At 38.6% G+C, this 14,917-nt stretch overlaps 2 protein-coding genes across 2 annotated transcripts; one reads left to right on the forward strand and one right to left on the reverse strand.

The window, feature by feature from the left end:
* Positions 1 to 900: 900 nt before the first annotated feature.
* LOC111780582 (serine--glyoxylate aminotransferase) lies at positions 901 to 5,133 on the reverse strand. The gene is made up of 6 exons (XM_023661016.2): positions 4,963 to 5,133; positions 3,367 to 3,602; positions 2,998 to 3,282; positions 2,483 to 2,849; positions 2,191 to 2,401; positions 901 to 1,153 (listed from the first exon to the last, which is right to left on the reverse strand). The coding sequence occupies exons 2-6, from the start codon at positions 3,569 to 3,571 to the stop codon at positions 1,016 to 1,018; spliced, it is 1,206 nt and encodes a 401-aa protein (XP_023516784.1). The 5' UTR covers positions 3,572 to 3,602; positions 4,963 to 5,133; the 3' UTR covers positions 901 to 1,015.
* Positions 5,134 to 11,622: 6,489 nt separating this feature from the next.
* Positions 11,623 to 13,921, forward strand: LOC111779705 (cytochrome P450 CYP82D47-like). The gene is made up of 2 exons (XM_087119489.1): positions 11,623 to 12,679; positions 13,252 to 13,921. Exons 1-2 carry the CDS (start codon positions 11,732 to 11,734, stop codon positions 13,873 to 13,875), a joined length of 1,572 nt encoding a protein of 523 aa, XP_086975615.1. The 5' UTR covers positions 11,623 to 11,731; the 3' UTR covers positions 13,876 to 13,921.
* Positions 13,922 to 14,917: the final 996 nt, after the last annotated feature.

Consider the following 14,917-nt stretch of genomic DNA (forward strand, 5'->3'; position numbering starts at 1 on the left):
AAAATTATGTTATATATATATATGATATCATGAGAAGCTGTAGCATGCTCGTCTCGACGTCAATTTTCATTAGTTTGGATGAAGTTTTTGGGACTCGCTTATGTACCACCAGAGAATTGGTACAGTTAAGTAAAATGAATTAAATGTTTATATTGGCACAAAGAGGATATGTTTTAGGTTTAGGTTTCACATGTTCACGTGACATATCTATGTGTGCATGCTTGTTTGACTCTATTACTTAATGTTTTTTTATAGAGGAGTGTTAATCACTTGATAATTGTGTCATGGTGTGAGATTCCACATTAGTTGGAGAGGAGAACAATACAATTCTAATAAGGGTGTGGAAACTTTTTTTTAGTAGACGCGTTTTACAACCGTGAGATTGACAACGAGGATATATAACGGGCCAAAGCAGACAATATCTTCTAGCGGTGGACTTGGGTGGTTACAATTGGTATCAAAGCTAGACACTAGGTGATGTGTCAGTGAAGATGCTAGCCTCAAGGGGTGGATTATGAAATCTATCCCTATTAGACGAATTTTAAAACCTTGAGATTGACAACAATATGTAACAAGCTAAAGCAGACCATATTTGCTAGTGACGGGCTTGAACGGTTACCCATGAGGTCAATGTCTAAATTTTATTGTATTTCAATTCTTTTCAATATTTCCATTAGGATATAAATATAGATGTTCACGGGTAGGGTTGGTGACCTGAATACGGTTCACAACCCTAGTTGGACTGTAACACTAAGAGACCATGACACCAAAATATATGATCTTAGCGTTTAAATGAGGGCCTGAGTCGAAAATTTTCTTATAATATGAAGCAACAACATTTTACGGTTTGAATTATCGTAGGAATAATCTTTCGGTGTTCGAAATTTGAGAATCTAAATATATTTTTAAAAATATCAAAATATATAACAGAAGTAGCGTTTCTTTACGGAGCATAGAGAGCATTGGAAATGAAGAAAATGGAAGTTAATTACATTACATGGGCATGACAGATAAACTAAATCCTTGAAGGAATGAGAGGGATGTTATTTTGCAGGTATGCACTAGCTGCAGCAACTCCACTCCCTAGCTTAACAGGGTACCCTACATCCTTCAGTATCATTTCCACACCAGCAAGACATCCCAACAATTGCAGCTGATACACAATGAGAAAGCAATGGAAAAATGGTTAAACCTCCTTGCTCAAACAAAATTTCTACGAGTTAGAGACGAGAAATAAGAAACGAGTGTTACTAAACAAGCTCGACGTTCTTTAGGTCGATTCATGGCCATGTTTGAACAAAGCATGCCAAGAAACAGAAGATTTGCAGCATGTTTGCCAAATTTGAGAAAGTGGGAGTGTGAGATCCCACCTTGGTTGGGGAGAAGAACGAAACATTCTAGGGTGTGGAAACTTTTCTCTAGCAGACGCGTTTTAAAAACCTTGAGGGAAAGATATCTGCTAGTGGTGGGCTTCGGATGTTACAAATGGTATTAGAGCCAGACACCGAGAGATGTGCTACCGAGGAGACTGAATCCCGAAGGAGGGTGGACATGAGGCGGTGTGCTAGCAAGAATACTGGCCCCGAAATGGGGTGGATTGGGGGGGTCCTACATCGATTAGGAAGTGGATTGTGAGATCCTACATAAGTTGGGGAGGAGAACGAAACATTCTAGGGTGTGAAAGCCTCTCTCTAGCAAACACATTTTCTAAACCTTGAGGGAAGCCTTCCGAAAGGGAAAACCCAAATAAGACAATATTTGCTAGCGGTGGGCTTGGGCCATTACAAATGGTATCAGAGCCAGACACTAGGGGATGTGCCACTGAAGAGACTGAACCCCAAAGGGGGGCGGACATGGGGTGGTGTGCCAGCAAGGACGTTGGACCCTCGAAAGGGGGTGAATTGGGGGGTCCCATATCGATTAGAGAAGAGAACAAGTGTCAGCGACGACGCTCGGCCCAAAGGGGAGTGGATTGTGAGATCCCACATCGATTAGAGAGAAGAACGAAACATTCTAAGTTATGGAAACCTTTCACTAACAGACACGTTTTAAAAACCTTGAGGGGAAGCCCCAAAGGGAAAGCCCAAAGATGACAATATCTACTAGCGTTGGGCTTAGGCTAGTACAGGGAGAATCTGTTCGTTGCAGCGTTTAGGAGACATCAATGTTTGTAAGAAAGCAATGATTTACCTCATTAAGGTTTCCAAGGTGACCAATTCTAAAGACTTTGCCAGCAACTTTGTTCAGTCCAAGTCCCAAGCTCAAATTGTATCTCTTCCATGCCCTTCTCACAATTTCTGAACTGTCAATATAAGAAGGAACAAGCACAGCAGTCACAGTATCACTGTACCATTCCTCTTTTTGTGTACAGTTCTTCAACCCCCAAGCCTCCACAGCAAGCCTACATTTCAATTTCACCAACAAAATAGTTTCAGAACACAACTAACACAATGAAGTTTCAGGTAATTCACTGATACGCTACCTCGTCGCTTTGCCGAGACGGCTGTGTCGAGCAATCACATTGTCGATACCTTCCTCGAAAAGAAGATCCAGAGCTGCCCTTAGTCCATACAAGAGCTGAATGGAAGGAGTGTATGGCCAATATGTTCCTAGTTTGTAGAATTTGAGGTAGTCTTTCCAGTCAAAGAAAACCTTAACCGATGTCGAAGTTTTGGACGCCTCAAGCGCTTTCGGGCTGGCACATATGATTCCAATTCCTGTTGGGAGAGAAAGAGCCTTTTGGGAACCGGTTAAAGCAACGTCGACTCCCCATTCATCCATCCGAAAATCAAGTGCACATATCGACGACACTCCATCGACCAGCAAAAGTGCAGGATGCTTGTACTTATCTGTGAGTTCGTTTTCAAAACTTATCTTTATTTTCGGGAACCATAGTAAAGAAATGGTAAGAAAACAAGCACGATTTTCAAAAATAAAATGAACCGAGCGACAGGGAGGAGCAGTAGCTCCGCTCCTTCTTTGTTCCTCTTTGCTTACCAAGTAGGAACCGAACTTTAGACAAGTCGTTGGTGACGCCCGTGGCTGTCTCGTTATGGACAATACAAATCGCCTTAATCGTGTGCCCACCATCCTCAGCAAGCTTCGATTCCAGGACATCAAGATTGGCACCCTGGCCCCATTCGCTCTCCACGACATCAACGTTGAAGTTAAGGCGCTGCTGCTGATCAATCCAGAGCAGACTAAACTGGCCAATCAGAAAGGACACAATCCTATCTCCAGGAGACAGTGTGTTTGTAAGAGCACTTTCCCAGGCACCAGTACCTGAGACAAAAACATGAAAAATTAACGTAGGACGTTGTTGTTGTCGTTGTTTTTGTTCTTCAAACTTGAGGGAAGGGAAGTTACCAGTTGTGGGAATCATAAATGGAGTTCCAGTAGTAGATTTGAAAATCTTTTTCACATCTTCAAGAAGAGTTTTTGTCAATGCAGGAATAGCAGGAGAACGATAATCCTCATTGTTTCGGTTCATCGCCCGCAGAACTGGTTCCGGTATGTTGACCGGCCCCGGGACGAACAGATGGTTTTTTCCAGGTGCATATACATAATCCATTTTTCCTTCTCAAAATTCTGTCAGTTTTCAGCTACAGAATATAGAAAGAGTATATTAGATCTGTAGTATTCTTTGAACATTCAACTGTTTCGATTGCATCCCAAACTTTCGATTTTAGTCCTAACTTATCAAGATCTTTCATGTAACTGCCCAAATTCACCGCTAATAGATATTGTCTGCTTTGCCCCGTTACGTATCACCGTCAGCCTCACGATTTTAGGACGCATCTACTAGGGAGAGGTTTCCACACCCTTATAAGAAATGTTTCGTTCCTGTTAGCCTCACGGTTTTAGGACGCATCTACTAGGGAGAGATTTCCACACCCTTATAAGGAATGTTTCCTTCCCGTCAGCCTCACGGTTTTAGGACGCATCTACTAGGGAGAGGTTTCCACACCCTTATAAGGAATGTTTCGTTCCCCTCTCCAACCAATGTAGAATCTCACAATCCACCCCCCTTGGGAGCCCAGCATCGCACACCGCCCAGTGTCTAGCTCAAATACCATTTGTAACAGCCCAAGCCCACCGCTAGCAGATATTGTCCTCTTTGAGCTTCTCCTCAAAGTTTTTAAAACGTGTCTGTTAGAAAGAGGTTTCCACACCCTTATAAAGAATGCTTCGTTCTCCTCCCCAACCGATGTGGGATCTCACAATCCACTCCCTTCAAATGTCACGAGATCCAAATCCAATTTTTTAACTTATTAGAATCAAAATCGAAAGTATAGAAACATATTTGAAACTTACAAGTTCAAACCTTAAATTTTTTCACATATTCTTAAAAGTTGAAGTGTTTTCCCTTACATAGTACTTCATCTTACAACATGTTCTTAAAGAAAACAACACTCTTAGAGGATGAGTTGATTAAATACATAAACAAACACAAGGATCAGTCAACAACCATGATGCTACTTTTACTCAACTAATCTCTCATCTCCCCTTAGTTTCCCCCTCATACTTTATAGCCATTAAATTGTGGGCTTAAGATCCCAGGGGACGTCAAAGCATGAACCAGAATCTGAAGCTATCTTTCATTAAGCTAATGAGGTTTATGAACATATTATAAGTTTAGTCCACAAACATTCAAAATTTTCGTTCAAACATGCTTATGAACCCAACTTTCAAAGCCCTATAATTCAAATTTTAAAGGGCTTCTTCAAGTTTCTAAACTATCAAAATCCCAACAACAATATGGCAATACAACAGTTGTTTTACACAAATTTTGTTCAAATATCCAAAACCCAGAAAAACCCATAAATCCAAAACCCAAAATGAACGATCAGAACAGAAATCATCAAAGAAACAGAGCAGAAACCCCAGAAAACCACAAAATGAAGAACAAAGAGAAGCAATCAGAAGTTAGAACAGTACAAGGAGAAGGAGAAATAGAAGCACCTTGAGAGAGAAATGGAATGGAGTGGTAGAAATGATTTCCGGGGAAGTTGGGGCAGAGAAACTGAGAAATGACAAAGAAGAACAGAGCAGAGAGTTGAGAATTGTTTGATATAAGAGAGATTTGGAGATGGGTTCCAATCAGGCGTCGCCGTGGCAGATAAGACCCACACCAAATTGGTTCCTTTCGTTTATTGCATGGCTGCCTTTGCTTCTCCTAATTTCTTTCTTTCTTTCTTATCTCATTCAATTGCTAACACAATATATTTATACTAAGATATTATTAATCTAATCCGTCCCTCTACGGAAAGATCAATCGGTTATCTCTAGAGTAACTTTTATTCGTTGAGTGACGGTTCTTTCACTCGGCACTGTCAGATCACGAAGGTTGACTTTCGTCCCTGCTCGATGAGTGGGTCTTACAGTCAAGCTCCCTTCTGTCTTTACACTTGAGGGCCAATCTTCTTATGAGCAGAGGAAACCTTTGCACACCTTTGTTACCTTTTGGAAAGCCTATGAACCATAGAAACTATCCCTTGACTCATAGGGTCGTGACACAAGTTTAACTTATTAAATAAAGGAATATATATCAATAGTCATTAAAATTATGCCCTCGAGAATCTTCCCGACCAAGATTTCTTTTGTTCTAATCACCTAAAACACGAAAATTGTATATTTGAACTGTATCAGTTGTCTCTATTTATCCCCCTCGAGAATGAACAAAAAAGGAAAAATGAATCGTGTCACTCGGAATCCCTGAACCCTTCCCTTCTCCTTCGGTACTAGGTGAGTCTAAGGAAGCAAAATAAACTACAAACGCTCCTATCAAGTAAAAGGCATGAGATTCGAACTCCCCTCCCGCCCCGCCCCGTGTTGAACTAAAAATTAAATAAATAAAAAACACATAAATATTAGATATTATTTGTTTTAAGTAATTTATTTAATAATTATTCCATAAAAAAAGCAAAGGAAATGCTTGAGGTTGAGACAACAATAAGAAAGATAATGTGATAATGTTCCATATGAGTGTCGACCACATTTTCATTTATTAAATTTAGTCCACGCATCACTTATTTATTTATTTATTATTATTATTAAATAATTATTTTTTTAAAAGGTTGAGAAAAATTTGAGCAATGAGCAAACAAATGTGAGGGCCAATTTCCATATATTATTATCTAATGTTACTTTAATAAGACAAAACATTACATTATGATAATTATAAAACCCATGATATGAGTTTCCTTAACTTTATTGTATTATTGGATCATTTCAACATGCAACTACTTCGATAATGTCTCGATTTAATTATATTATTGTTGCACAATCTCGTGTTGAATTGATTATAAAGTGTTATATTCTCGAGTAATAGATTAAAAGATTCAATTCTCTGTTCCATTACAATAATTTATCGAATTTAGATTTAGGGGTAGTTTCCTCCGTATTTTAGATAAATTTATTTGTTATGAAAGTAAGATAGCTAATATAACAAGTCATGATGCAATTTAATCTCCAAATATGTATTGTATTTTAGACTCGGCAAGTTTTGTGTTCAAAGCTAGCTTGTTTGGATTAGTGAGATGCTGCCAACAACATGAGTGATCTCCAAATCATCAGAGAAATCAAAAAACTCAATACCAAACACTATAACATGTGGGCAACATGCAAGATGTCCTATTTACAAGAACAAGATCTTTGAGAGGTCGTTGGCAGAAGCTAATGGCCCCTTGCAGAAATAATATAAACTAAGACATCAATCATGCGAAACGTCAAGGAAGATGTGAAGATAATGTTGTTCAAATTATAACAAGATGTTGCAATTCATGTCATTAAGAGGAAGAATCAAGCTTCATTTATTCTTGGATGGTTACAACTTTTGGGTGGATGGTAACCTAGAGTTATAGTGTTTCTTTAATGTACTTTAAGACTTTTATTTAATTTAACGTTACACTTACATAATGACTAATTATGGTCATAAAGTATGAAAGTTATCATTGTTAAAATGCTACTGGGAAGACCAAAGGTTTTCATTTTTTGAGATTATATAAAGCCATGTATGTTATCTTTGTAAAGTAAACTTGAAAAATGTAGTAAAAAAAGGATTGTGCCTTTAGTCAATGGCTAAGCTTCTTTGTAAGTCTAGATAGTTTAGGTTGCATGTTTAGAATTATTCAAACTTGACATGATCAATTTTGCTGGTGGAGTGATTCAAATCTCAAATAAGTGTTCTTAACTTGAGATATTTAAACAATAGGGTAATCTAAGTCTTACTTTCCGTTGTAGTGATTCCTTATTAGAAAATGGAAAGTCAAATAGTTAAAAAGAGGTTTCCTTGAAGATCCTAGATGAAGAAGAGACGTTGGAGCACATTGAGGATGACAAGATGCCGAAAGAAGCATGAGACACATTGATAATGCTTTTCTAAAAAAAGAACGATGAGTGGTTATAACTTTTATCAAGCAAGTTGTTAACAATCTTACAACCTGACATTACAAACTTTTAGTACTTACACAAGTTCAAGTTGATCAGTTGGGAGATTAATGAAATAGATTTGAAGTCTGTCGTTGGAAAAACTTGAATGAATAGGGTCATCAGACACAAGTTGTGACCAAAATATAGAATCTTGGTTATTGCTGTACAAGGATGACCCACTCAACCATCACTGCTAGAGTTTAAAAAGTTGTTAGCCAATCAAGAAGTGATGATTAAGCAAATAAGAAGGCATCATGTTGAAGAGTGAAGAAGAAGTGCTCTACAAAAGTAAAAGTCGGAGCAACAGTGAGTCGCCCACTCAATGTAGATACAAAAATATTGACAAAGGAAGAAGTCACTGAGGAACCCAAAACCTTCCTTGGAGAGCTCAGAAGAACGACAATAGGAGTACTCGAGGGAAGAGATTTGAAGGCATTTGCTACAATTGCGGAAGGAAGGGTCACATGTCCAAGAAAAAGTCTGTCGAAAAAAGCAATACGACAACCTTAGAAAGTGGCCTCTCATTTTTCAAAATTTAAGGTCCATCGATCATCATATGTCTTGAGCTCTAGGAAAGTCTAACAGTGGAGGAGGAGTCAATATTCACTATAGTTGACCTCTCAATCTACCCATATTAAAAGACACGCGACTACTACTAAACACACGACTACTACTAAATGCTAGCTGGAAGCTCCCCTTATTAAAAGACATTTGACCATGCTCTATAATCCTACGCCATTCCAGGCTAGAATAGTGCAAGGTAGACTCTCCATTAGGCACAACCAGTGCTCCCTCTAGTGTGTTAGGGGCCGTAAGTGAGTGACATCACATTCCTATGTGTTAAGTAACCCTCACTAATCAAGGTGAGTTCACAACTAGGGATTGTGTCTCAACCGTCCCTATATAGACCTAATCGATATAAGGAACTCTAAATGTTGCTCAAGGATCAAGGAATGATAAAATATAGGCTAAGGCTCACTAACAAGTCATACATATACTCTATGGCACCTGACATCTAGTCCACAAGTCAATTAAGGCATACATAGGTATTCCAACCTCCTAACATGCTTCTAGGGACAAATGACATTAAATCATAAACTATACCTATCTGCACAACATACATGCATATTGAGCAAGTTACGGTAAAACAATGAATGTAGCAGCCAAGAATCATAAATTCTTTTTCGGAAACAAGCAAGTTAGGGTCGATAGAAAATTTTGGGTCTACAAATATGGGTATTATAGGTCCAATCAAACTACAAATATGGCAACTTAATTAAATTCGATTGGTTCAACTTGACTGATCATTCCACTTCAAATATGGGTATCATAGGTTCAATTAAACTAGATTGGACTAGTCCAACTTGACTGATCATCCGTAACCTCCGGATTGTAGAACTTGCATACGCCCTTTCCCTTTTCCGTTCATGTTTTCAACTTTTAGTGATTGATTCTGCCTGATAACTTTTTACTCCTTCATAAAAGTTATAGATATTATCAAGATGAATCTAATGGAACGCAAAACCATTGTCATACGCAGAGGCCATTAACATGTTAGCTAAGTTCTTATATTTAATCCACTAGCTAGAACGAGTTGAAAGGTGGGTCATGTGGAAAATTTGATATAGGGTGCATTTCACATCACAACAACCGAAATGATATGGGCCCTTTTTTACTCCTCAATAACCAAGAAGTACTCGAGAAAGTCTAATTCGAATTAGACAAACAAGTTGGGAGAAAAAGTTAGGTGAGAGAGTTAGATGTGAAAATTATTATACATCCCTGATAATTGCGTCGTTGTGCCTAGGTTTTGAGGGCTCTCAGCCACATGGATAGTTCAATGTGCTCATCAGCGCCTGACCCTGAGATGTGGATCATCCAAGGCACATTAGCATGATGTACTTCTCCTGTTTGAACCGGGGAAAAACCAAACTTCTCCTCAGGAGGATAGATGGGTCGATTCAGGTAAAATCTAATGTAGATCCAACTTTCTATTCACTCGTGGGATCCGGGCGGTCCGGGGGGGACCACCTCGGCTCCTCTCTTCTCGAGAATCCATACATCCCTTATCAGTATATGGACAGCTATCTCTCGGACACAGGTTTAGGTTCGGCCTCAATGGAAAAATAAAACGGAGCACCTAACAACGTATCTTCACAGACCAAGAACTACGAGATTGCCCCTTTCATTATGGGGTGACGGAGGGATCGTACCATTCAAGCCTTTTTTTTCATGCTTTTCCCGGAGGTCTGGAGAAAGCTCCAATCAATAGGATTTTCTTAATCCTCCCTTCCCGAAAGCGAAAGGAAGAACGTGAAATTCTTTTTCCTTTCTTCCGGACCATTGCGTAGGAAACATTGCACTTCTATCCAATTGTGAGTGAATCTTTATAATTGGTCCATTTGGTCCATATCCTAACAAATAATATGTTAAATAACCAAAAAGAATTATAACAGGACAATTATTTGGGTTAATTCAAAAGCATTATTATCAATAATTTTTTTTTAATATCTCTTGTATTATTATATTGAATAATTAAAATTTAAAATTATTTCAATTGAGCATAAATTTATTAACAAATTTAATTAACTAGTTCAATACTGATTAATTAATGATTTAATATTACAATTAATACGTATAATAATAATTTCATACCCCAAAAAATGGAGAACTACCTCACATCTCCTCAGCCAACGCCATTGCCGGATTAAGTTCTTTATGTATGCTGTCTTTATTATTTCCCAACAATTTGGTGCTAAGCGGAAGAGACAACCACCTGAAGCCCGCGGTGGTTGCTTGGCGATCGGTCACCTCCATCTGCTAAGTGTGTCGGAGACATTTCAAATAGGTCCAGTCCTAACGTAAACAACAACGAGCTTCGAAAATGTATTTTGTTTGAGAAGAGGATTGTTGGAGTCTCACCTTAGAGAGGTCTATAAGAGCTTATGCCAAGATCCGTTGATCCTATCAGTTTGGTCGTAGGTATTTAATATTTGCTTTATTCCAAATAAACTAAAATAATTTATTTGCTTCATAAAGGGGATTCCAAGTTTCTCATAAAATTATTCCTAAACTGATGAATGTGTACAGAATTGAGATGAAGTTAGGTGGATTTAAAACAATTTCAAGAGGGTTCTTTGGGATGCATGTGACTCCGACACCCATTTTCATATCTATAATGACTCTAATTTTCTATTAACCTAGAGTCGTTATTGTATGCATGACATAACTTCTTTTTGCAGAAACATTCATTTCAAACAATACAAAAAAAAAAAAAAAAAAAAAAAAATTTAAATAAAGTTAAATTTAAAAATAGCAATACTAGCCTAAGATATACGAAAATGAATGCAACTACCCTATGCAAGTTCCATGGTTTTCATGGGATGATGACGTTATCAATTGTATAGAGTGTCTTGCCTTTACCTGAAATATAAAAGTATTATATTACTTGAGCATTTTAAGAAATAGTTATGGGACCCATCATTGGGATTAGGGAATGCAAATTCATGCAATTATGACTAGGGACCTGTAATTCAAAACCATAGTTTAGGTGGCCTCTAGTCCAGCTAAGTACTTCTCTACACACAATGCACATGTGAGAGCAAGGGTCCCCTAGGCGGGCTCGCACACCCACTAAGCTTGCATGGTTGCGCTAGTTGGCTGTAGTCGGATGTTCGAAAGTACAACGATCGTCGTGTATCATGCCGAGCATGATGATCATCTGATCATCATAGTGTTTGTGTTCGTACTCATCATATAAAAGGGGAAGTATCCCAACGTAAGTGAACGTAGAATATGCATGAGGTTAGTATACTTTTTATCTTAACCATTCATGCAGCATAACCTTATTCATTCCTCGCATATTACGCTAACATATTACACTAATAACATGCATGCATAAACTTTCGTACATTACATCATTCATAACACTACTTAAGAGTCGTAGCATGTCATGCATTTCATTGTCAAGCATATACAAGTCATCGTGCAACACGACATCTCATACATACGTTCATCGTATCATAAGATATCATCATATCATTGTAAAAGATTGATTTACACGTCTTAGTTGAACAAATATCTCAATTATTCTCCAAATTAAGCATATAATACTCATAGATATTCTTTAAGTCGATGGCTTATAACATTTAACATTTATTGCAAAAGATATATTGTATGTAACATTATTAATTGGTCCATTGATAGGCATGTAATGGAATCAAAAGGGCCACACTACTATTCAGCCTTTCTAAATATGATATAAATCCTTCCAAATCTGTAAAACTCAAGCCCACCACAAATGGAACTTACTCACATCTTAGCTGCAAACTTCGCCCTTCTTCTATTTCTCTATGCTCTCTTTCATATTGCATGGACATCCATCACTCACCGCACGAACAAAAGACTCCCACCAGAAGCCGGTGGTGCTTTGCCAGTGATAGGCCACCTCCATAAACTAAGCACAACCGAGCCAACCCACAAAACCTTGGCCAAAATGGCCGACGCCTACGGACCAATCTTCACCATAAGATTAGGCATGAGTAGAGCCCTTATCGTGAGCAATTGGGAAATAGTGCGAGAGTGCTTTACCACAAACGACAGAATCTTCGCTTCCCGCTCAAAAACTCTTGCCTCAAAGCTACTCGCCTACAACTACGCAGCGTTGGGGGTTAGCTCCTACGGTCCATATTGGCGCCATGTACGCAAAATAACCACGCTTAAACTCCTCACGAACCACCGCCTCGAGCAGCTCCAACACATTAGAATATCCGAGGTTCAAAGTTCAATCAAGAAACTACATGAATTATGTGCCGACAAGGGATCAAATGGGAAAGTGTTGGTGGAGATGAAGACGTGGTTTGGGGACCTAACTTTGAATACAATATTCAAGATGGTGGTGGGAAAGCGATTCAGCACTGATTTTGAAGGCAGTGATGCGGCGCAGTGTAGAGAGGCGTTGAGGGATTTTCTTGAGCTGTTTGGGGTATTTGTTCCTTCAGATTCGTTCCCATTTCTAAGTTGGTTGGATGTTGGAGGGTATAAGAAGGCCATGAAGAGGACGGCGAAGGTGCTGGACGAGATGCTTGCTAAATGGGTCGAAGAGCATCGAGAAAAGAAGAAGAATTTGGGTGAAGGTGGAGTGAACACAATGGAGCATGACTTCATGGATGGGATGCTCTCTACTGTCAACGGTGCCGGAGAGTTGGCTGGTTTTGATGTTGATACGGTCACCAAAGCCACTTGTTTGGTAAGCATATATGTTTCTGTTAGGAATCACGGATCTCCACAATGGTATGATGTTGTCCACTTGGAACATAATCCTACCAATGGAGATGTATTCCTTATTTATAAACCCACAATCATTCCCTCGAACAAAGTACACCATAGAGCCTCCCTTGAGGCCTATAGAGCCCTCGAGCAGCCTCCCTTTAATTGAGGCTTGACTCCTTCTATGGAGTCTCGAAAAAAGTATATCCTTTGTTCGATACATTAGTCACTTTTGACACATCTTTGTTTGACATTTGAGAATTCTATTGACATGGCTAAATTTAGGGCATGACTCTATACTTTGTTAGGAATCACGAATCTCCATAATGGTATGATATTGTCCACTTTGAGCACAAGCTCTCGTGACTTTGCTCTGGGTTTGCAAAAAGGACTCATACCAATGGAGATGTATTTCTTACTTATAAACTCACGATCATTCCCTAAATTAGCCGTCGGACTGCCTCCCAACAATCCTCAACCGTTTCTACTTTAGTTCATAAAGACTTCTTAGTTTTTACTTGGTGCATAGCTGAGAATGATAATGTTATGTAGACGGTACTATTGGGTGGAGGTGATAGTACATTGATAACTATGACGTGGGCTCTTTCTCTACTCCTCAACAACGAAGAGGCACTGAAGAAAGCTCAACTTGAATTAGATGAAAAAGTCGGAAGATCGAGACAAGTGAAAGAATCTGATGTCAACAATTTACCATATCTCCAAGCTATTGTGAAGGAGACGTTGCGTTTGTATCCTGTAATGCCGTTGTTGTTACCTCATGAATCTGTAGAAGATTGTACGGTTTCAGGCTATCATATTCCTGCAAAGACACGTCTAATAGTGAATGTTCAAAAGCTACAATTAGACCCAAATGTCTGGGAGAATCCTTCTGAATTTCGACCAGAAAGGTTTTTAACGAACCACACAAAGTTTGATATGAGAGGACAAAATATGCAACTAATGCCTTTTGGAAGTGGCCGAAGGATGTGTCCTGGAATCTCGTTTGCCCTTCAACTTATACATTTTGCTCTTGCAAGTCTACTTCATGAATTTGAAATTGGTAGGCCATCAGAAGAATTACTTACTATGGAAGAGGGATTTGGATTAACTCTTCCACGAAAAACTCCATTGGAAGTTGTCTTACGTCCACGCCTTTCTAATGAAGTTTACGAATAATTTTGAAATTAAGTTGAGGACAACAAATGAAACTATTTGTAAAAGTATTGTGTAATGTGATTATTATCCTAAAGTGTATAGGTAAAATAAGTTCAATAAACTTAATAAAATATAAATTTGATATAATTATAATATAATTATCTGTTAAAGCTAATATTTTGTATCTATATTTCCAAATTAAAATTATTAACATAAAGAGATAAAAGAGATTATGTTATAAAACTTTTTTCTCTTGTGGGGTGACTCCTACAAGATTTATGTAATACTGAAAAAAAATAATAAAAAATAAAGGGCAAAAAGGTCATTTTGCTTCTCCCGCCATTGTAGGGGTACGAGTGGAACCCTAGCAGACGACTTGCAAAAGAGAAAAACAAAGAGAGAGTTGAGAGAACTTGGAGAGAGAAGGAAGATAGAACTATTGGAAAACTCATTGGACCACGGTCGAAAGTCGCTTCCAACCATGATCTAGTTGCAAGGACTCCTTTCTTGGAAAGATAGAGAGGTTCGAGAGGTTGGAGTCCTATTTTCCGTCAAGAACCGAGAGGATCTGCGAGGTAAGATCTTGAGTATTATTCTTTAGATCCGAGAGTTTCCTTTGTGAATTGAGGTATGAAATTTTGATATGTTCATCTAGGGAAGTTCCTTGGGCGAAATCTTAACCAAAAACTACTGTCCCGAGAGCTCTTTCAAGAACGGTAAGAAAAGATAACGCACCTACTTCCAACGTCCATAACTTAGTTTGTGATGGTGTTTAAAATTCAAGAAAAATATGAGGACGTAGATGGAACTACAATCTATAACTTTGATGGATAAATCGTCTCGATTTGAGTTCAAAATCAAAAGATACAAAAATGTAAAGTTCAAGAAAACTAATCTAAAATGTTTATTAGGAGGAAAGAGAAAAACTCGGGCGTGCCATGTGTCAACCGGCGAGAGGATCCACGCTTACCACCAAATGGAGGACACACGTCAGACTCTGGGTAGAGCTACGCGTCGAATGCCACGTGGAGCAATGTAGCTCCGTTTGTTATGTGACACGCGG

This window comes from Cucurbita pepo, chromosome 18 (assembly GCF_057944985.1).
Source record: "Cucurbita pepo subsp. pepo isolate OVF chromosome 18, ASM5794498v1, whole genome shotgun sequence".
NCBI classification, from domain to species: Eukaryota; Viridiplantae; Streptophyta; class Magnoliopsida; order Cucurbitales; family Cucurbitaceae; genus Cucurbita; species Cucurbita pepo.